We start from the raw sequence: 23798 nt of genomic DNA on the forward strand, positions 1-23798 counted from the left end.
TAGAAGCAAATTACTCCAGTTAAAATATAATAGTGAATATATTTACCAGGGTTGGTTTGTTATGTGTAAAAATAGAATTTTGCCAAAATATAGTAATACTGCTATTTAACTGTTTTGTAACTTGTATTAGGATCGATTTTGGAGAAAAACAAGGTCAAAGAACACAAGGTTTCGATGTCATGGTGTTGATGCAAATCGCAACTGGAAGGTGAAATGGTGTGGTAAGTCTGGAGATACCTTGGTCCACCAGCTCAGATTACCCTGTATTTAGTTATCCAACGAAGTAGGTTGGGTCACATTTGTTGTGAAGTGTTCTCTTTTCCATAGTTAAAGTTGAAGCTACTTTCCCATAAAGCCACAAGCCAGGGCTCAAATCTTCCTTCTAAAAAAGTCCTGAACTTTGGAAAAACACATCTCATCACAAGTAAAAAGTTTTCATGGCAAGTGTGGCAAAAGTGAAAAAACAGCACGTACAGCTATTCTGTATTTCTGCGATCATGTAAATAGTTTGAAGCACAGTATTGAGCCTGGCCCATCACGTTTCAGAATTTACCTGACTACAGCTTTAGGAAGCATTTCAAACTTCATTTTATTTAATTTGTCATTTCTCTGAAATTACTTTAGCTCTGGAAATGTCAGACTTGCTTTGCTGGCCTTACAAATGTCTGAGAATATTTTAAGGCCACTATTATTAGTGACTTAAGAAAGAAAGAAGGTTCTTCTAAATGTGTGGAGATCCAGTTTTAAACACCCAGCACTTCTGTAAATACTTCCATAAGAATTCATCTCAGTTTTGCATAGAGAATGCGGCAGTAATGAAATACTAGCAGGAGATTTGGAATAGGTCCACTGAAGAAGAAATGGTGTTTTATTAAATCTTACAGCAAGACGGTGCAACTCCCACAGGAGTAAGCAACTGTACAAGTTCTGGTGCAGCAGAAAGTAATAGCACTTTGTTGTGAAATACAGCAATATATACCTGGTTCTTCTGCTGACCTGCTCTCCCATCTTGAGCAACCTCCTTCACCTCTCTGTGCAGCTGTAATTCTCCTCCAGCATTTGTCCACCTTCCATATTTACAGTATAAACTTGTAAAGACAGAAATTGTGTTTGCATAGTGCTAGAACAACAGCCCTCCCTTCAGCCAGTCCTTCCACTAGAAGTCTCTAGATGTTTCTACAATACTCCAATGACTTGCAGTAGGAGTAAGCACTGTACAGTCTGGCTTGCAGCAGTAGATTTTTGAAAACTGTAAGGATAAAAGTGAGTGTGAATAATCTGCCTGGGGAGATTACAAATGAGGTGAGAGTGAACAGAAGCATACATTCAATACAGTATGGACCTGTGAAATATGCTTCTGATTTTTTTAGCCTTTACTTACAGTAAGGAGAGGACTGGCATAGAAGCAGTTACAGAAAGCCTACGTTAGCTGAGAAACCCACCACTACAGAAGAGAGTCCCAGGGCTGCTATCACTTTCTTTAATGCGATTTTGGGCTGTAAAAATGGTGTAAAAATGAACCAAAGTCCTGCGTCACTGTTAACATCTTTATACAATTGCTGGTATTTTGGGGACATATGTTTACCGTTCAGAACATATCCATTGGCATAGTTGGAATGAACAGTTCTCTTACAAAGTCTTCAAAGCCATATCGTAGGTACCTATCAGTGCAACATTAATAATCAGTGCATTTTCTTTCTAGTCCTAATTAATCTTTCTTGTGTTCAGATCATTCTGTTCCTTCCTCTTCCTGCTCCCTAGCCACTGTATTAAAGCACACTTTTTGCTCAGTCCTGAAAATGTTTGCTTAGTTTTCACTAAAAAACATTTTTTCTAGGCTGAGTGAAAGAATAACAATACACACACTCATTGTGTGTTGTAATCCACTACTTGCATTTCTCTTCTGCACTGAACATGAAAGACGGACCCCACCCCAAGTTTAAAAAATAAAAATTCCTTCAAGGTTGCTTGTCATCCCACCAAGCACATGCTCTGCTTCCCTCACTGGACCCCAAACTCTGTTTGATTCTGTATTTTGCTAGAGAATAAAGAGATCTTTCATGAACTGGACTGACTGGTGCTTGGAAGATCTCACCCGGCACCCGATGTTCTCGTTAATCTGATACTAAATGAGGCAGAGAAGAATCTGGATCATATCACACTTTGAGGCTTGTATAATCGTGGTGTGTTTAACATTTAATACTGTGTATGCTTGTAAAAACCTTTAAATTCAGTTCAGTTGCACTTAGAGTTTGCAGACAGGCTTGAACTTCACTGTGGGACTTCCAGGCAGGTGTGTTGTGGCAGAATCCGGCCCCAGCAAAGCCACTGAATGCCAGCTTCAGTGAGCTAGTTGGTAAAGATAACACAGCATCCCTTCTGCTTTCCTCTTCCCATCTAGGGCTTTGATGTAAGCTTTATGAGGTTGCTTCTGTATTCTCTAGGGACCTAGAAAAGGGTCGTATCACTGACTGTGGTAGATTTCACTTTGCAGCTGCCTGTACCCAAAATAGTGCAGAAATTGCACACAGACCCAGGTGAATACTGACAGCAAGATCTCTGGGTAGAAATGCTCCTTGCAATATATATGTATGTGAAATAACTAACACAATGGTTTAATGTTCGTGAAATAAATAGCAACTTTAAAGCCAGTATTGAGGTACTAGGAACTAAATTATGTCATAAGACAAATCCATTTAAAGGGGTTGCATCCAAAGCCCCCCAAGAGAGCAGCAGTGAGAGTTAAAATTTCCAGTGCACCCCATTGCTCACTAAGGACAGTACCTCATACTGGCAGAAGAAGTCACTGCAAGGAATTTTCAGAATTGTGCTCCAGCTCAGTCATCCTCACATTCTTCATTCTGTAGCAAAGCATTCATCTTATCAGTGTCTGCACACATTTTCTTTGTACACTTGATCTCATGATGGACTTTTGGAGGGTACTTGGCCTCTCCCGATATGCTATCAGGTACAAAAACAAGGCAGCATGGTAACATTTTATGCGGTTCCATCTTCTCATGACTGTAACTCAGAAATTTCAGAGGAGTCGATACGTACTCTGTTTTTTTTTCCTTCTTGTGTTGTTACTTTAAAAGAACTTCCAGTATGAAAATGGAGGATATCCTTACCTTATCCAAGGCCACCATGGAAACCCTCTGTTTTTGCTACCACCGAGCTTCACTTAAGGAGAAGCATTAACTACAACTGAAATTGCAAACAGCTCACCATAGTAGGCTGGACAGTTTAGAGAGGTTTTTTTCTTCACTGAAAGTCATTAAACTGAGTCATATTTTACCATTAGCTTGTAGGATTCTGCTGTTTATTAACAGTGATGTCCATTTTCATGACTCAGTATACAACACTGTTACAGGAGATGAAGTATACATTAAAAAAACCAAAGGCTTCAGAGGCTCTGTTAAATAGCTGTCCTTTAGCTGTATTATCTGACAAGACATCGAGGCAGAGTGCTCTTGGGATCTGCATGACTTGGTGGCCATCTGTTCTGCAGGGAGGAGACCATCTGCCCTCTATATAACCTTTACATATCCACTGCAATCTGAGCACTAATACCTTTTGAAATCCCCACCTGTGGCCACTGAATGATAGCCTAAATTTTCATATTACAAATGAAGCTAGAGCATTAAATTCTTCCACTTTTTAATTTTTTTGGCATTAGGTTGATTGCATAACCCTGGTTTAGTTTGTATTATTATGCCTTCTCACACGGTGCTCTTTTCTTATTATTTGAAGATAGCTCTACTTACTATACAAAGGAAAATAAAACACTGATTTTATAAGTCTCTGGTGACACCAGGGAATCTCACAAACAAACTATTATTATTCTGTGGGTCAGTGTAAAACGTGGCATTTGAAATCACAGTGGATAAAAGAGCAGAGTGGATTTGCATAAATATTGTTCTTTTAGGCCCAGGCCCTAAGCTGTAAATGAGACAGTGGCTTAGATCCAGAATTGCTAAGTGATGAAGGAGTCACTGCCACATCTCCGTTTCTAAGTTTCATCTTTCAGTACTTCATGGGATATTACAGGCAGGCTACACTTCTGCAGTTTACTGCCACCTCAGAAGGTCAACGTGAAGAAAAGCATCCTCACAACTGAAGCCCTGCCTCAAACTTGAAGGAAAATTAAGCCCTGTGCAAACTGAGATGATTTCTGTTTAACTAACTGAGCAATCATCCCATGTGGCTTGTCATCTTTCTCCCATAAGGTTTGCAAGAGTAAAAATAGGCAGTAGTCAAAAACTCATGTTTTAAACCAGTCTCTTAAGATAATGCCTGTTGAGGATACCCACCTGCCATTGTAACCACCACTGTAGTAGCTAGTATGTTAAAATGCTCCTAAAGGCTAGATTTATCTTGGCAGTGACTAGTGAAAGAGACATAGCTCTCTAATTTCAAATAGACCAAGACTCTTCAATAGTTTTAATACTGGAATGGTATCATAAAATGTGCCACTCATGTGGAAAGCCAGGGAAGAAAACACAATGAAGACAGGCTCTCCCTTTTTCTGTTGGGTTAAAAATATGTCCTCTGGGAAGAACTGCAGGTCATTGGCCAAATGGCAACTTGGTGTGTTGACTAGATGAACAAGCAGATTGTTGTAGTGAGGTCTCACTGGCTCATGCCCGTTAGTCAGAAGAAGGCAATTTGTTTATTGCTTTTCACACTTTTGCACAGGGGCCCACAGAGGCTGAGCCGGAAGTTGACCCTTGGAAATTCCCTGTGATCATTCACCATCAACTTTCTCTTTCAATCTCTAGATGAAGGTGCTTCATTTCATCCATGCGATGACACCTACTGTGGTCCCTTCCCTGAGTCTGAGCCTGAAGTAAAAGCTGTTGCTCATTTTCTCCGCAGACATCGGAAACAAATAAAAGCCTATCTGTCCTTCCATGCATATGCACAGATGCTGCTGTACCCTTACTCTTACAAATATGCAACTATTCCAAACTTTAACTGTGTGGTAAGTACATTAAAACTTGGGAGAATATGCTTCCCTATATAATTTTTTTTTTTGAGAGGAGACATGTTTCTTCAATACTTTGCACATACTTAATATTGAGTGGTATTTATTCTGCATCCGCTTGCAATTGCATTTCTGGTTATATAACCTTCACTCAAAGTGAGTCAGCGGTAATTTGATTAAAATGGTATAGAGACTTCCATCCATCAGTCCTTTTAAATTACTTCATAGGATAAATCCCTAGGTTTTAATTATAGTTATTAGCATTTTATTTAATTAGCTGTAATGGGAATTATGTAGTTAAGTCCTTTGGTATCTAGCTAAAATTCTGTCTCTTCATGCTCAGAACTTAAACACAAGGAGCACAAAGAAGATCATCTTCAATGTTATGATCAAAATAAAATTGAAATGGTTATGTTTATCACTTAGAGGAGAAATCTCTTAGATTTCACCAAAAGTAAAGCTTCAATTGCTATGCTCAGACATAGTAGTTTTAACCCTTTAAGACAAGCAGTTAATGCACACCAGGGGCTTTTGTCTAGTAGAAGAATAAATTAATAAGAATATTTTTTTATGCAAATCTATTGATTTACAGATATGTACATTTCACATATACCATGCCTATCCAAACACAGAACTATTCCCTCTGCTCACAGTCTGAGGTCTTTTTTTAGCCAGCCTCCTATACATAAACCCCTCCCTATGGCATATTTTCTTGGGGAAACATGGCTAAGCTTTACTTTCTGTTTGCTCCTTCACACAGACACACATTGCACCAACTAGTTGCAAGCCTCGTTCACCCTCAGTTCCCAGTAAAATTATATTGTCCATGTAATGGACAGGGAAGTGATCTTGCCCCTGTACTCAGCACTGGTGAGGCCGCACCTCAATTCCTGTGTTCAGTTTTGGGCCCCTCACTGCAAAAAGGACATTGAATGACTCGAGCGTGTCCAGAGAAGGGCAACAAAGCTGGTGCAGTGTCTGGAGCACAGGTCGTACGAGGAGCGGCTGAGGGAACTGGGGGTGTTTAGTCTGGAGAAGAGGAGGCTGAGGGGAGACCTCATCGCCCTCTACAGCTCCCTGAAAGGAGGGTGCAGAGAGCTGGGGATGAGCCTCTTTAACCAAGTAACAAGTAATAGGACAAGAGGGAATGGCCTCAAGTTGTGCCAGGGAAGATTTAGACTGGATATTAGGAAGCATTTCTTTACAGAACGGGTTGTTGGGCGTTGGAATGGGCTGCCCAGGGAGGTGGTGGAGTCCCCATCCCTGGAGGTGTTTAAGAATCGGGTCAACATAGTGCTGAGGGATATGGTGTAGTTGGGAACTGTCAGTGCTAGATTAACAGTTGGACTGGATGATCTTCAAGGTCATTCCAACGTAGCTGATTCTGTGATTCTGTATCTCCCTTTTTGGCCTTGAAAGTTGCAGTAACTTTTAACTTACTAGTTTAAGCTAGTTGACTCCAAAGGAGCTTAACTGCACCTTACATTTATCCTGTGCAGAATAAATTCTGTTGTCAGCCCCTGAAGCTTCACTGAAGTTTCACTCAGCTGCCCTCTCAGGAGGCTGAGCAGTAAGTACTCCACAAACTAAACTCTCTTTGTTGGTTTTATTTCTGTTAAGACACTTAATTTCAGCAGACACTAAAAATTCCCCTGTCTGATGTCATTCCTGGAAAACAGAGCAAATTGGAAGTTAACTACACAGCCAGAGAAACTAAAAATACGAGACTTATGGGGACTGACCACCCAGCCCTGTACTGACTGTGAATAAATCCATTAATCTTTATTTTACCTTCTCCACCCACTTTTGGGGAGTGGCAAAGAGAAATGAGCTCCCCAAGTCAATTGGTGACTATTGCCAAAAAATATAGACTGGGAACTTAAAACCATAGGATCTCATTCCTTTAAAGACCAGCAGGTGCAAGAATAATTTTTTAAGGACAACACAACAGAAGGTAAAGACATGGTGTTAGGAAGAATCAGCATCTCCTCTGCAAGTAGATAATTATTGGGTATCTGATGAAAATATCCAGAGTAACATAAGTCAATAGCAGACACTGTCAGGAAATGCATTGTAAGAAATAGGAGTCACACATACCGGTAAATTTTCAGTACATGTTGTTCTTGTTGCTCAAGAGCTATTTCCATTTCAAGGCCAGGTTGGATGGGGCTTTGAGCAACCTGATCTAGTGGAAGGTGTCCCTGCCCATGGCAGGGGGGGTTGGAACTAGATGATCTTTAAGGTCCTTCTGAGACAGGGAGTAACTGCCCCTCAGCACACACACTCTGTCTTTTAGACCAGAGGAATGCAGTCTTTGATGTGCAGTAGGTGTTCCCCAGGTTTGTGAGACTTTGATCAGGCTTCTCATCAGAGGGAGTGGAGCACAGACCTAAAAGGACAAAGAAAGAAACTGGTTTAGACAACAGCCCTGGATGAACAGAAGCCAAATCCCAATTCTAAATATTTTGCCAGTATTTGGACTCTATACTTCTTTTTATTGCTGTGGGTCAAAAAGAACAGGGAGGTTGGAATAAGAAGCTGAAGTAATTTCCTGTTATTTAGAAAGCTCATTATGGGGATCATAGTGAAAATGAATGGAATACTGTTGCTTATTTATTTGTTTTCATATTTGCCTGCAGCCAAAGACTCCATCACCTGATGGCTCCTAAATGAATAGTTTTAATATTTGAAGTGTCTAAAATGGTGACTTAGGCTGAGGTTTCAGATTCTCCAGTTCTCTTGGAAATTACAGTGAGCTGGAAGGCAGCAGAACTCTGTTGCCTGCTGCTGGTGGAACAAGCTTTGTTGATCTAGATGGACTGTGTACAGTGGACAACTGTAGGATTCTACATGCGTAGCAGATAAATAACATGTGGTGCTAACAGGGGGGCAAAATTAATCCTGAGCAAAAGAAAGGATGTTTCTGTCTGGGTTGTATCATTCTAGTAAGCTGTCAGTTACCATTTTGATTAAAGTGTTTAATTATTCAGAGTTGCTTTGAAACTGGAGAGCTGTGTACTGATCACACTATGCATATTCTGTTCTAATTTAGGCACAACTGTCCTATTAACACTCTCCTGAAATCTGGTCTTTTAAGATACTTAAAGTGAAAGCGTACTTTTAGATTGAAAAAAACAGCAGAAACATTCATCCATCTCTAGAGTTTTAAATTTCACCTACTTTCATCCATTTTCTTCCTGTACAGTCATTTATTTGCCTTAGTGTTTGCAGTGAACTTATATGGCATGACTGAGTTTCTGTATGTCTCTCTAAAAATCTGGTAACTTTACATGAAGCTTGCTCTTTGAGGGTGTTCAGAGACTGGTTGACCAGATTTAGTCAGGATCCAACCTGCACAGTATGATGCAGTTTAGAACTGTCCTCTTCTTTGGGCACATAACTCCAGCAGTGGAAGCAAGTAGCACCCCTCAAGGCTAAGAGCATCAAGATCACAGTGCCCAGGGATACCTGCCCATGTGGTGGACGTGGACTTGGGTCACTCCCAGTCTGGCCTCCAGATGGTTGCTGCCTCTGCACATAACCCAGTACTGTTGTGCTGGTTTTAAATGGGCACTGCCAAGCTGTTTCTTCAGAAAGGTTTCAACAGGGCTTAGTTCTGTTGTCTCATTGCTGTACAATGCATAGTTCAAAGGAGTCTTCTTTGCGGCTCTGTTCTCCTTTCCATGGCGCATTTACCCGGACATTGCCTTCCACGCGTCTCAGCTCCCTCAGCTGAGCCCTGCCTCCCTGTCCTTTGGTGTCAGGCCTGTTGTCAGGCTGTCCCAGCTCCACACCACAGCCCTGGGATGGTAAGCATAGCTGCTTGCCAAATTTCTGTTGAGCAACTGAGCGGCTTCAGTGCAAGCACCAGACAACAACCCCAGGCTGCAGCTGGGGCTCCCCACTCCCGGGAGCCCTTCAAGTCCCCACTGTCGCTGCCTTGGCCTCGCACTGCCACCCTGCTGCCCTCACAGCGTCCAACACCTCCAACCCCATCATGGCTCTTGGTGTCATGACTCACAGAAGTTGAGGCATCTGTAAAAGGAGGAAGAGTCCCAAGCAACAGCACTTCCCCCTTCCTTGGACCCCCTTCCACCTCCTCATCTTTGGTGTTACGGTGAGTCAGAGGTTACCCCTCACACTTGCTGGCAACCACATCCCAGCCCAGCAGAAGTTCTCATCAGCATTGACTTCAGCAGTCCCTGCCTCCTCACACTCTCTTGTGGAGATGGCAAGAGGAAGAGAAGGGACAAGTCTCCAGAAATATCCCTGTGCTGAGAAACAAACAAAAAATCTAGTTGTACCTAAAGGATTTTTATAATGGAGTAAAAAAGTGCTCTTCCATTTGCTAAGAGCAGTTTCCAGTGTAAAATAAACTCTCTGCAGACCTACTTGCTGACCAGTAAATAATTTTTTTTTTTTTTTTTTTTTTTTTTTTTTTTTTTTTGTGTGGAATGACATTTTAAAGCACTTTTCTCTGATTTCTCTACTCGGGTGGAAAAAGATCCACAGCAGGAATGCCTGCATGGATCAGGCTGAGCATTAAGCCAGAATCATGATTCCTGACAATGGCAAACAAGTGGAAGGTTAGGAAAAACTTATAAATGGAAAGTTAAGCATAGAGTAATCCTTCCCCAGTGCATTCATCTAGTGCCTGATGAATAGCAAGGTAAAGACCAAGTTCATGAAGACTTGCATAAACTGAAACCTACAGCTCTTCGTTCACAGAAATAAAACAATAACCATTGCAACTTTACTCAGTGGCTCAAAGTCCAGCAGTTTCTAGCTCCAAAGATGTTCATTTCCTGCTCTCTATAGGGAGGTGCTTCTGTGTTTTCCTACATATTGCCAGCCTTCATTTACATTCTCCAGGATCCGTTTCTTTGGGATCATAATACTCCTTTTTCTTTTGAATACGTGTGTCCTTTTCTCTGTGTTTGGATGCACTATCCACATGTGACCCTCAGAATCTGAGGCCTTCTGCACCCAGTTTCACAGGATGCCATGAACCTCCTAAACAGGCTGCATCCATATGGATGTTGAAATGTAGGTGCTGATTTTCCCCATACAATACTGAAATCACATCTCTGTAATAGCGGAAAGAGTTCTCCAAGCCTACATCATCTGGTCCCAGGGAAAGTTAGACCAGCAGTGAACATTCACCTCTCCATCAGAGTGGAGTTTGCCTCTTTCCTTCTTCCCACTCTGTTCGCTGAACCACTGTGGAGTGTCACCAAGAGATCATTTCTCCTTCACAAGCCCAGCAGAGATGAGGTTTATTGGACTGGGAAATGCATTCACAGGTATTAGCAGAAAATCCATGCATGGCTTTTAAACTGCATAAAAAAGAGATTATTTCATCTCATGCTCTCACATGTAGCCTAAATTTGTTGTGTTGCTAAACTGGTATATATACATATAATTACAAACACTTAATGGCTGATCATTCACAGTGCAGTGAGCTTCTTTATGCCATAAAAATACCTAACCAACTTTTTCAGGGAATTAGGGATAATAAAAAAGTCAATAAAAATAAAATAATTTTAAATTAGCTGCCACAGACTCACAGAACACAGCATTGCACCAGAAGTCAATGATCCATAGCTCAGGTTCCAATCCCATTACCGTATTTAATTCAAAGCCTAATTTATGTATTTGTTTTTCTCCCACACACAGGAATCAGCAGCCTATAATGCTGTTAACGCTCTTCAGTCAGCCTACGGTATAAGATACAGATACGGTCCTGCATCTAGCACTTTGTGTAAGTTTTCCTTTGGCACATGTTCATGACTCTGACCTAGTAAGAACGAAACTACCCTTATTGTAACACAGGAAGAAAAGGTTCTTTAAAGTGAACTTTGTTCCAGTTGTGGATTGTGAGGAAGTCAGAAGGTGAAGTTTTGTAACTGATTCAGTCAGTTGATTGCAGTAAGATTAACTCAATTGATGCAATAAAAGATTAAAATGTAATGCATTTGAGAGGCGAAGGCCAGCAAATAACATGTTCAGAACATATAAACCCAGATTTTTTTTTAAAAAAAGATAGATAAACCAAGATCTTAAAAAGCATATCTTTTATCAGTTGCTGTAAATGCGCTAGTAAGTTATAAAATATTTGGGAGGAAATAATTCAAATTAGGTTTAATTTTTCACCATTAATTTGCCTCTCCTTCTGTGCAATTGTGACAGATACACCTATTCATAAAGCTCATTCTAAATTTAGGGTGATGTCTCTAAAAGCTAGGTTTCAAATGTCTCTGTGTCTAGATGATGATAACTGATAGCAACATATCTTTATTTGGATATCTTCCATTTTTCAGAGAGTGATTCCAAATGCATTTTTCCCTATAACAAAATATCTTTAAAAGATGCCTTTTAAATATGTAACAACATTTGTCAGGCAAGCTCTCCACATAGACAGGTAAGAGAAAAATAAGTTCAACAGGTTTCAACAAGACACTTTCTTTTACTGAAACTATGAGGCCTGAATGCTCTCAGTTATGATAACAGACATTGAAAAAGTGAGAAGCTTAAGCAAATAGCAAGATTTTTCACAAGTAACCTCCTGCATCTCCTCTAGCATTGCTGTGTTTCGTCTGAAGCTCCACTTTATTGTGGGCCTCCATCTCACAACACGGTCATCATCTTGTGCTCATTACAGTACAGTCAGTTACTATGTCAAAGGAAGAGCAGAGTGAATTAATGCCAGAATTGTGCAGAAGACAGCAGGCCATATGAGAGATGGATATTTATATAAATATAAGTGTCTTGGGTAATCAGCATACGGAGATAACGAAAGCATAAGAAGCACACTTCCTTGGGAAGGTTTGTTAATATTAGACACCACCTATGCAAATGCTCTCATGCTGTAAGGAAAGGGTGAGAAAACAAGACAGAAATGAAGATAAAATAATTTTTAAAGCACTTTGAAAAGGAGAATGTAGATTACTTTATCAATTTTCTCCTTCTCCCTTCAAAGGAATTGCCAAATAAAAACCCCAAGTTAAATGCAGGAGCATGCAGAGCTCCAGTACAGCTGCAAGATCTTTGTAGAAGCAAAGCTTTAGACGAGTGTAGTTAGAGGCTTTAGACAGTTAGAGGCTTTATTCTAAGTGTTCTCTTTTATTAAAGTTCTGCTTTACACAAAAAGTGTTATTACACAAAAAGGTATTAATTTTTATCTTGAGAAAATATGGGGTCTAATCCGTATTGCGCTGCGCACATTTCACCAGGTGCTGGGGTGCCCATGTCTTTCTCTGAAGGGTGTTCAGATTCAGGGCAAGGAATAGCTGGAGTTGCAAGTATATCCTAGAGACAAAATGTCACAAGAACTCTCTGGTGCTTTCAACATGACCTGCATTTAACATTTTTAAAAATTTTCTCTGAATTCCCTCTTTCAGATGTAAGTTCTGGTAGCTCTATGGACTGGGCCTACAAAAATGGCATCCCCTATGCATTTGCGTTTGAGCTGCGTGACACGGGACATTTTGGATTTTTACTTCCTGAGACACTGATCAAACCAACCTGCACAGAGACCATGCTTGCAGTTAAAAATATAACTCTTCATCTGCTGAAGAAATGTCACTGAGAGCTATTTCTAGGAGCTAGAAGTGAGCTTTTTGCTCTCAGTGCTGATGCTTTTCAGTTGCCGTGCTGAGATTGGCCACTTCAAAATTATAGAAGCTAAGGGGAAATAAGGTATTGTTTCTGCCAGATTTACTTGGTGGGAAATGGAAAAATCATTTAATATCTGCTCTACAAAAGTCCATAAAGTTGATATACTAACTTAGTTACCAGTTTGGTGTAAAATAGTCTGTTATTTTTGCAATAAAGCTTTGATTCTGCAACTTCAGTGGGGCAGGTCCACATAACTCTACTTCCAGACTGTCCCTGGCCTTACTCGTTTCCCTAATAGGAAGAATTCCCTTAGTGGGGTCTCTTGAACCCAGTGATAAAGTTTACATTCATGTATATGTACTCTGTGACCCAACACAGGCCCATATCAATACCAGTAAATAGCATATAGGTGCAGCTGGCCACACTGCAGGTGGAAATGTGGCTTCCTTCTGCATGTATACATACATATGTATATGCACCTTCGTGATTTTTTTTTTTTTTCATGTAATGCAAGAATTTGACCCAAAGTTTCCATTAACTTTTCAGAGAAACCTATTTTCAAATGTGTATATTGGGATGGACTCAAAATCAACATACTGCCTTTGAAAATGTGACTTTACTACAGATATGCAAGAATTATAATGAAATATTATTAACATATACAATACTCTGCTTTATGGAAAGACAAAGCAACTTGTCATGACTTGAAACTTGGAAGCCAGCAGTCGACTGCTGCATTTGGGTTCTGCTGTAGTCAGAGTATGCCCATGTCCACCAGCTGAGGATCTAGCCTTAAACTGTAATTAACTGATGTTAACTGATGGTTTTATTCATCGGTGTTCTTGCAGTGAGTTCTGTAGCTCTGTGGCTATGTGGCAGTTCTTGGAAGTTACTTTTTGCATGTTTTAAAGGAATTCATAATAGATTCTTAAGTGAGTCGGAGGTGAAAGCAGAAGCTTTACAGCTGAAATACAATGTATAAGCACCATGTTTGAAAGAATTATAATGAAAGCACAGAGAATATAACAACTTGTTGAGGGATTTTTGCTACTTTTAAAATACTATTTTTTCGATCTTACTATATCTGCAAAAGCCTATATTTTACTTTATCAATTTTGAGTTTAATCTTGTGCCATAACATGCTAAATAAAACATATTTGTTAATAAAATCATCAAAGGTTTTTGAAGTATTCTTCATATTTCATTTAATTGTTAAAGCTTTAGTTCAAGGATGTGACAGTTTGACTTACTGTCACCAAGGATTGTCTCTAAATACTTGAATTTAGCAAATGGGCAACCTTTCTGAGACCAGGGAGCGTGGTATTTAATTAAGAATACCATTGTTTTCAGACTGCAAAAGGCAATCAGTGAAAAACATGACAGAAATGCATTCTATTTGTTTAACATTTTGTTAATAAAAAGTATTTATTTTAAACAAGCTTTCTGAAAGCTTGTTCAGATTTGATTCCTTTAGACTTGTTTGAGTTATGCAAGTTTCTATTCTGATATAATGAAGATCTAGGGGACAGAAGCTCTCAAAGTATCTATCCACTAGTCATTTCCAATTATTTATGGCCATAATCATAAAATACTATGAAGACAGCAACAACTGTCTTTTGTTATGCACAGATTCTGGACCAACAGCCTTGATAGTGGTGCAAATGACAAAGTAGCACCAGTTATTGTGAGTTATTCTGGATTTAGGTGACAAGATTGAACTACTACAAGGATATAAGAGACTGAGGTGAAGGACAGAAGGCATGAGATGCCTGATCAGCATGAACCAGATGTACATCTGAATTGCTACAGTACAAACCTTTCCAAGTATGGGCCAGGAGAAACCAGATTCAGATGTAATGGTTTGATTCCTGCACATAGACTAACAGTTCATCATATGAAACATTTCAGCTTTATTTTCATACCATCACATCTCCACTGGTACTGAAAAGTAATTGAACTCTTGGAGTAAGAAAGGAAAACAAAAAACCAAACCCCCTCTTTTAGTTACCAGAAGGATCTCACGTTCTTGATCTAGTTCACTTTCTTGGACAGGAATAATTGCAAGTTTAACTATGAAGCTGTGACATTTAGAAGTATTTGATATCAAAACCAGTACATGAATAAAGCTGCACCCTGGTATCTGGATGGACTCAGCCTGAATACTATGTACTATGTGCAACTGAAAACTCTGAACTCAGCTTTGAGACCTGTGCAGGGTAATTTAGTGCCCCAGAGCTGAATATAAGTGTAAACAGTCCCTGAGCCCTTTAATTTCAGGGTCACTAAAGCTGATCAGAAAGTCAGTTACTAGAAAAGAACAAACGCTATTTCCTGAAGAATTTGTAAGACAATTTATCAGCAAGAGTGATTCTAAATAGTTTACCCTAAAGAAAGAACTACTGGAAATCAGTTATTTGGATATGGAACAACAGCCTTTGTGATTTACAAATGTTACTTCTCAGAACAGCTCTTTTTTATCTCCATAATTGCTTACTTCCCTTTATACTTCTCTTCAGCAGTCTTTATTGCCTACAGGACAACAGAATCGATAACTGGTTTTGAGAAAAAGGGATTTATTTTATGATCATAGGTATAGTTTATCATTCAACAACAACAACAAAAAAGTATGTAAACAGCAAAACACTGGTTATTAACCCAGTTGTCAAAATCACATATATAATGATTATGTGAAATCCAGGAGTTACAACTTCCATTGATTATAGATAATTACAGCCACTTCCGTAATTTGGACAAAGTGCTCAGACAAGCTTTTGCAAACATCTGTTCTTTTTTTGACAGGTTTTCTTTTTTTATAAGCAAAACCCTGAGATTAATTAACGTGAAGGCAACAGGCCTATGCCTCTTCGAGTCACCCTTCCCAACAACAAAACAATTATCCCAAATTACCTTGAAACATCATTCATAAATTGATAAAAAATTGGCCTTTAGAGGTCAAAAAAGGTATTGACTTTGGTTGCAAAGCCTGAAGAAAGAGCACCGATTATGGGTGAAGCTCCCTATGTGTTTGTCAGAAGTTGTTTCAAAAAGGCCTACTGTGCTGCCTACCCAAGGAGCGTGCAGAACAACTTTATTGAAAATACCGCACCTAATTCTTAAGGTTGGGAAGAAAGCATTATATTTCCTAACAAAAATAAGTTCTTATTATTTAACTATTCTAGTTTATTCATGTTAAACAATCCCTTCCTTTTTTATGTTTACATTCAATTTAATGGTACCACTCAAAGAATAAGATATTCTGTGGCATGGGTAGAGTGGTAAGTATTTTTGCAAGCCCTTTGAATGTTCTGTTGGCTGTGCAAAACTACTATACCACTTCTGTACTTCACAGTTATATAGCAGTCACATTTATTTTTAAAAAATGTTAGTCTTACATACAATGACTTCATGGTTTTGACTTCTGTACCTAAAAGATAGATGCTACCATTTTCATGCAGTTCTTAAGTGATGGTAAAACACCAGAATAACATCTCAGATGCATAGAAATACAACTACCCCTCTGCTGTAGAAAACAGCACAAGAGAACAGAAATTCAAATAAATTACAGAGACTTTTAAAATATAAACCCCATGACATTAGCTGTACTTCTTTTAAAACATTTTTAAATGCTCACCTCACAAAATATATTTTCTGAGTTGTAAATTTTAAAGTCTTCTGTTCATGGAAAATGTAGGCATGCTTAAGATATGCCCATTTCTCATATTCATTCAGGATAAAAAATTAAGGACCAAACAGCTGTAATCGCTTCCTCCTTCACTGTGTAGGAGGAAAGCTGGGTGTGGAGAGAGCTGCCTTCTGGCTGACTGCATCAACAGGTTTTCAAGCCCTGTCAGCACCATGAACTCAAGAGTACTGATGCTGTTGGTGGGTCTGTCTTGGAGGAAGGTGAACAATTCTGGAGTGATTTTCACAGTCCTTGGCTGAACCTGCCTGTTGCCTTAAGCATGATGCACACTGGGTGAGCTGCTTGTCGGAAATTCACAGCCTTGGGCTGCATGTGGTGTCAAAAGGGCCTGCCTTAACAAGGTCTTCTGTTAATATCTGCAAATTTGGCATAGCTAGAGTCACTCCAGAGCAGTGAGCTAACACATGGTCCTTAGCAAATGTTTGGGGCAAGGACATTTCGAACAAGGCAATTCTTTAGCCCCTGAATGCTTGTCCTTGCCTGATTCTTTAGCCCCTGAATGCTTGTCCTTGCCTGACAGGCAGGAGCGGTCAAGCAGAAAGTCTCGGCTCTCTCCACTTGCAAATCCTTTTGAGTCCTCTCCTGAGAGCCCGAGTCAAGCATGGTAGGTCTTGCCCTTGGATTTAGACATCAGGGAATGCACTCATAAATAATAGATTCAAATGTTAATTAAAAAAATCTGCCACTGTCCCCAGCCACGCAGAAAGTGCACTTTGCCTACAACAAAGAAATTCCATCTATTGCCATAAAGACATGGGGTAATATATTTCATCCATCCTGCCTGCTCTTAGAGTCCAGCCACCTTAGCACTGCTTGGTGTTACTGAAAAAGGCATGCTGCAGAATACCCATAACAATGAAATATTTTAATCAACCCCTAGGTCTGTAGGAGCATATACTTTATCTCAAATAAGGGATAACTGCTTCTGAAATAAATATTGTGGTACGACTGCAAGCAGGTGTTTTAGTCTTTCATGCTGACTGCCATGTGCTAGGCTATTCCTCTGGCTCAATCCTGGGAGGGCTGTCTCTTTTTTTAACCGAATAATGCACCCTTTTATTTTTACCACTTCTGAGCAGAATACCAAGTTAGGTCTGAAGACATAAACACACAGAAGAGTCTGAGAAAGTTTCATTTTAGAACAGATTTTTCAATTTTCTTAAAAATAATGCATCTGTTAAAATCACAGCCAGAGTTTTCAGGTGGCTTATTATCTTTAGCATGTCATAACTGAAAAAAACAGTATAGCAACCTGAAAAGCTGAGCAGAAATGACTGATCTAGTTACTGTTTCATTTCCCTTGTTTCATTTCACTTTGTTTCCACATTGAGAAAATCTGAGTTGATGGGGCTGAATTGAAGGAGTGCAGTCAAAAAGCTGAGTGTAAAGGGTTCTTCTGTGCTTAATGAGCTAGAAATAGCTACTTAAAAAAAAAAAAAAAAAAAAAAAAAAGCAACTTGGTATATTTTAAGTTATGCAGACTAATTACTTTGTTTGAATTAAATTATCACATTCACAGAGCTTAGTATGGTTTGGAAAGATGTATTGTTATTTTCCTGTGAGCCAGACAGTTTTCTAAGGGTTAAATGAGTGAAATGCCTCTTAGTGTGATAGGAGAACCTGAGCCACTCTTTGGCCTTGTTAGCACAGAATCTGTCAAAAAGACAAAATGTACTTAAGCCTTCTCTAACAGGATAAATTTGCTATATCATGCTGCATGCATCTCCATTTCTCTTCCTCCATTTCAAAAAAGAAGTGAATACTGTCTGTCAGTGACAACTTCAGGCTATAAAAGAGCCTAACTTTTGGTACTAAATTTAAAGCATGAACCTGTTAAAATGTGTGAACTTCCCCACATACCTACGCAGATCCATTCACACACAAACAAGATGTCTGTCTGCACAATGTGTACTGTGTGATGGTTTACGTAATGGTGTAGCTGCAATTCTTGGCAATCACAGGGCTGCTGATAGCAGGCAGCATGTGTTCAGCATCTCTCCTCTGCCTGCTGTAAGCACACGCAAGTTCAGCTCATTTGGCCACTTCCCCTAAAAGCCCTTGACACTATTTCACTAGTCCAACACAAGAAGTTCTCCTCCTGGGATTGTTGCAGCATATTTCTGTGGGTTGTCCGCTACTACCATTAACACACTGCCTACAAGATCATGGGCCAAGCCCTTTGTCTCTTGCACCATACAGAGCTAAGAGGTCAGGTTCCATTGCCCAGAGTGACCAAAGGGGTGTCTGAGACTGCTCCTGGAAAGTCTGGTAGCATTAAGGAGAGCACTGGAAAGCCTACAAGCCCATACCAGCTGCCACCAGGATTTTTGGACTACTTCAGCCCATGAGCAATTCTTCCATATAATAGCCCATTTGCAGGAATACATTTTTAAGACAATAATTTTAGACAAAAAAACCACAAAACCTTTATTATATACTTCAAAGATGTTCTATTAAAGCTGTTGTGATTATTTTAATGAGGTTTCTCTTCTGAGAAATAAAGTCCCTTTTCTGAGAAGCTGAGGTAGAAATAATCTGAAGTTGCTGTCATACTGAAGGCTGTTCGGGAGTTAGTGGATGCAGTCCACTACCTGTCAAACACACACCTACCAACACTGCAGATAATAAGTGCAACCTTCAGAAGATGTCTCAGCAGAGACCTTGCAGCAAGTATGTCTGAAGAACGGGCTACTCTCTGGAGAGCAGTTTTGATGCACACTGGCTAATGAATGTTGGGAAGCTCATCTACAACTCTCTCCTCTTGAGTTGAGAGTAGGAACATCATGTTTCCACAGCTGTCAGGACAGCACTTCTCAAAAAAAATTAAAGTCTGTATCAGAGTTTTAACAGAGAAAGGAAGGTCCCTGTTCATTTCACGCTCCTCTTCCTCTGCATGGCACCAGCAGAAGGGGTCCTTTGCTGGCATGCCTGGCTGCAGATCTGCTGGCACCCAGCCCATCAGAAACAGTGTTATTTAAAATTGCTGGAATCACCATCTTGCTTTTCTTTTGCCTCTGCAAGAATCTTAAACAATCCATCAGTGTTAAAGCCTGAATATGTGGAAGAATACCCACCCACCCCCCCTTTAGGTGTCTATTGAAGGACACATAAAAAGCTGATTTCTTCAAAAATTCCTTTTCAAATCCAGTGATTTCCACGCTGCTGAAATGAACATAGTTTGTATGTATAGAGGGGGAAAAAATAATCCCAGAAGACAAATTATTTATGACAAGTTTCATCCAAAACCATAGTAAGTACAGTATGTACCATCTTCATACTCTTAATTCTGAACACACAGATCAAAGGTGGAACATTTGGAGCATGTTTTCCATTTTCACTCAGTATCAGGACTAAAAATAATGGCAAAGGACAGAAGTCTAACATGGAGTAGAGGAAAGAGTCCAAAGAGTCCAGGCCCCAAGAGCAGCAGAGATTACGTGGACTAGTATAAAAAGGCATTTTTACTTTTCACCAGGAATAAAATCACTGAAGCACCAATACTTAAAAAAAGATGAAAGAAAATAAGGTTGAATAATGTTACTGTGTTGAATAATTAGAGGACTGCTGGGTCAGATGGCCTACTGGGAGAGCAAACAACTATCTGTGACTAAACAAATAGTTGGAAGAACAAAAGTTAGGAAAAAATTGGCAAACAAGCAGAGACTAATCATTTTAGGTTGAATGACACTGTGAGAAGTATAAAAATATCTTAATCCTGAATAAGTAAAGTAAACAGATACTGCTGGGATTGTTTCTAAAAGTAACAAGCAGAGAAGACCAAAGGGACACTAAAATCAAGAGAATCACTTCTCCGTTCATCTGATGGTATCAGAGCCCCCAGTCAAACTCTTCTCACCTAAAAAATTACCTGGCTTTGGAGTACTTCCATGGGGACAATGTTAATTAATATTCAGGAACCCTGTGACATAATTAATTTTTAATGTATGTGGATATTAGCAAAGGGGTAGAGGTATCTATTAATGCTCTCTACCTTCCCTGGTGATTACAGTGTTTCCCACTCCAACAAGTTGGCACCTTTATCTCTACCTCTCCAGCTGTATGTGTGGATAAAGCCTAACACAGCAAAACCAGAGGGTTATTTGCTGTATGCAGAAGCAAAGCAGCAGATTCCATATGGAGGTAGCAGAAGTTGTCTGCATTATATTCGGCCATAATTTCACAAGGGAACATGTATAAGTGTAAAAAGTGCCATGTATCTGCTGCAAGACACTGGAGACCAAAAAGCAACGAGGGTTAAGATTAGTTCCTTTATGGAAAGCCTCACTTGTCATAAAATTAATCAAAATATTGATCCCACTGCATGGTAAAAGTGTGTTTCTTCTTTCACTTTTCATTAGACATCCATAATGTCATACGATGATTTTTCTCTATTCTTCTGCATTGCAATGCATTTCATAAGTACACAGCTTTTCAAGAATAGATTGATACCATAGCTGAAAAGGATAAAGTTGCAGTACCACCAATATACAATATGAAATCAAAGAAATGCAATAAATTCCAAGCAAAAATCAGTACTGCAACCCAGGAGATGAGACTTTTATAGGAATGTTTCAAAGTAAGGCTCTCCTAGGCTTCACTAAATCTCGACAATGTGTATCTATTTAAACCACACTTTATGTTCCAATTCACTGGAGTACAGAAGTCAAGGCTGCAGTAGAAGGGAACACTATCGAATATGTATCGTTTTACTTGACATTCAGTGTGGGAAATTATTTTAACACAGCCAGAGTCAGTTTGTTTGCCTAGTACATATCTTTTAAATAAAGGACCAATAAATAAATTATGATCTTTAAACTCTGCAAATTTCTTTGTTATACAAAAGAGTATTACCTGTCAAGGCTCACACACATTAATCACCCACCTCTCTGTGCTTTGCCTTAGGTGTTTCCTGACAGTTCTATACACCACTGTGAAAAAGATCCAAATCTTTAACAGCTCATTCACTATTATTCAGCATACTGACAACAACTGGCAGAAATCCTACAGCCAAAAGCATACTTGAGATTTCTGAGATATCCCAGTAAATCCTCTCATTCTTTCATGGCTGGAAAAACCAAGGCAGTCCTTGTACCTCCTCCTGGGGGATAGTAATGCAGAGTACTAAGGAACAAGGAGGTGTTAGAGTTACAGGTTTACTGGTACTGCAGTTTACCTTCTGTTTTTTTCTGTATTCATCCCCTGGGGTGGCAGGCCTCAACTTTCACCTGTCTGGGAGGAAAATTTCACAGTCCTCCTGATCTGAAGGTGGGATTTAACTCATCTGACTTCAACTATATGAAAGCTTTTAATCTAAACTGAATTGACTTGGTTTCCTCTGTAGTCGATAGAGGAAAATAAAGGATGTGGAAGAGGATGACAGGTCACATTTATCTTAGACTTGGTACCGTCAGTACTGCATGAATTACTCATTTAGATGTTAGTCTTTTTGCATAGTAAAAGCCCAAATGACAGCTTAGACTAGGTCTTGGCTTTTATAACTGTTAAAATTAATTAAGACAAATTCTACCCTAGGATGAGACGTATCATTTAACTTCCAATACATCAACCAGGCTTACACATCAGTTCTGGCTGAATTCATATGCCTTAAGTCCTTTCTCTCAGGGCTGCCCATGGCACATGGGACATTCAGGGAACAAACAGCCTTCTAAAAAATAAATGTTTATTTTAGTTTTAAATACTTGTTGTATAGAAAGTAATGTACACATAATCAGCAAACTCTTTAGGCATATTTCTGCCATGTAACTTCAACTATCATTCAGGTAGACCCAATTTCTTCAGCCACCACAAGTGAAGCCCAGCAACTTTCAAGTGGTGTAGACCATGAACCTCCCCTCCTGTCCCTCCATTCTTGTCTCTTTTAATCCCTGCAGTTACTACATTCACATTTCATTTCTTGTCCTTGTAGTTTGCTGGAGAGGGAGCCAAAAATCTAAGAGTCCCCATCAATAACAATTAGCTCTCTGAGTTAGCTGCTTGGTGCATTCTTTTTCTTCTTTTGTCTCGGACAGATTTTTTACAAGTTAAACAAGTGATACCATACAGCATACAGAAAATACCAAAGACATGCAGCATACCAGTACATGAATAATCAAGCAATGTATTCAGAATCTATCATAGGGCAGTTCCAAATCTGTCACTGAAAAGAGCAAAATCCAGAAATGGTGAGACCCTGTGGATTTTACCCCAGCAGCTGACTGGCTGCCAGCTGCCTGCTGAAACCACAGGAGATGCCTCTTGAAGCAGTCAGTCTCCTCTGTTAATAATCTATTTTTCCTGTTTCTAGCAGGCATTACATGATATTTAAAGGCTCCTGAGTTTAAAGCACCCCCTGAATTTAAAGTGAAAATGTTATCTTCTTTTTATAAGAATGTATAAGAACTTTGTTTGATGCAAATGATCAGTAATTGAGACTAGTAAACAAATACTCAAAGCTATAGCCTCTTCAGCCTCCCACTGCAGAAACGATCTTGTTCTTGTAAAAGCCAATACCTTCATTACAAAGAAAATCCACTCTGAGCTTTTTATGAGCAAGAAAAACAAAATGCAGCCATAGCTTCATGATAAAACATTTATTAGAATTGTATGAGTGAACGAAATGCTTTCTAGTAAATGACATAGAAAAAATAACCTTAGAATTTATGCAAAGAAATTGTGATGACAGATTTCTGTGTTGTTTTTTTTTTTTTTTTAAATAAATTAATGTTTGTAATTAGTGCAACAACATTTAGGTTTGCAGATACACCAGAATGTTTTAATATTATATTTCACACAGTGACCACATTTACCAAACGTGCACAAACACATAAAGCCTGGTTATAAGACATCACTGTTACCTCTCAAATATGTAAAACAGAGCACAGTCAGCTTCCATAGAGGGTTCACACCTATTTCGAAGGACACAACCTCATTCTTATATGGTAGATTGTGAATTTAAAGTCCATTTGGATTTTAACCTTCTATCTTTGATCCAGCAGTATAATGAAAATAAGTGAAACCATGAATTAAAACCTCCACAAGCTTGGGGAAAGTTCTGGTGGAGTCTCACATTTTATGACATAAATACCTCAAATTAGTATTTGAAAATTATGCACAATTGTCTACCCTCCTTTACATACTTCTCCATGGACTATTATGCCTGAAGACTGAAGACGCTATCTTCCAGGTGCCGTATGCACTGCTGCACCAAAAAAGGCAGAAATTCCAGTTTCCCATTCTGAGTGTTCTGGTTTCTAAGTATCCAGATTTGGGTTGACCTCATCCATGTGACAGAGTTTACTGCCAGCACACCTTGTTTTGAAAAAACGTACCATATTGTTCCCTTTTTACATCTGTGTTCATGCCATTTGTGTGCAATAATATCCCACATATTATTTCTGTTCTAAAATGGTGAGTAGAGGAAAACCAATGTGCTGACGAGATTAATCCGATAAATGTTAAGGAAGAACAAAGTAATGAACAGAAGTGGTTTGTCAG

The 23798-nt window shown here is 39.3% G+C and overlaps 1 protein-coding gene across 1 annotated transcript in view; it reads left to right on the forward strand.

Annotated features, from left to right (window-relative positions):
* The window catches only part of CPA6 (carboxypeptidase A6), a 36177-nt gene extending 23605 nt beyond the window's left edge, over positions 1-12572 (forward strand). The window contains exons 6-9 of the mRNA XM_074898863.1: positions 131-221; positions 4779-4981; positions 10661-10745; positions 12385-12572. Of these exons, the coding sequence (XP_074754964.1) occupies positions 131-221; positions 4779-4981; positions 10661-10745; positions 12385-12572 (567 nt within the window). The remainder of the gene's footprint in view (positions 1-130; positions 222-4778; positions 4982-10660; positions 10746-12384) is intronic.
* Positions 12573-23798: the final 11226 nt, after the last annotated feature.

Source organism: Athene noctua, chromosome 2 (assembly GCF_965140245.1).
Source record: "Athene noctua chromosome 2, bAthNoc1.hap1.1, whole genome shotgun sequence".
Taxonomy (NCBI): domain Eukaryota; kingdom Metazoa; phylum Chordata; class Aves; order Strigiformes; family Strigidae; genus Athene; species Athene noctua.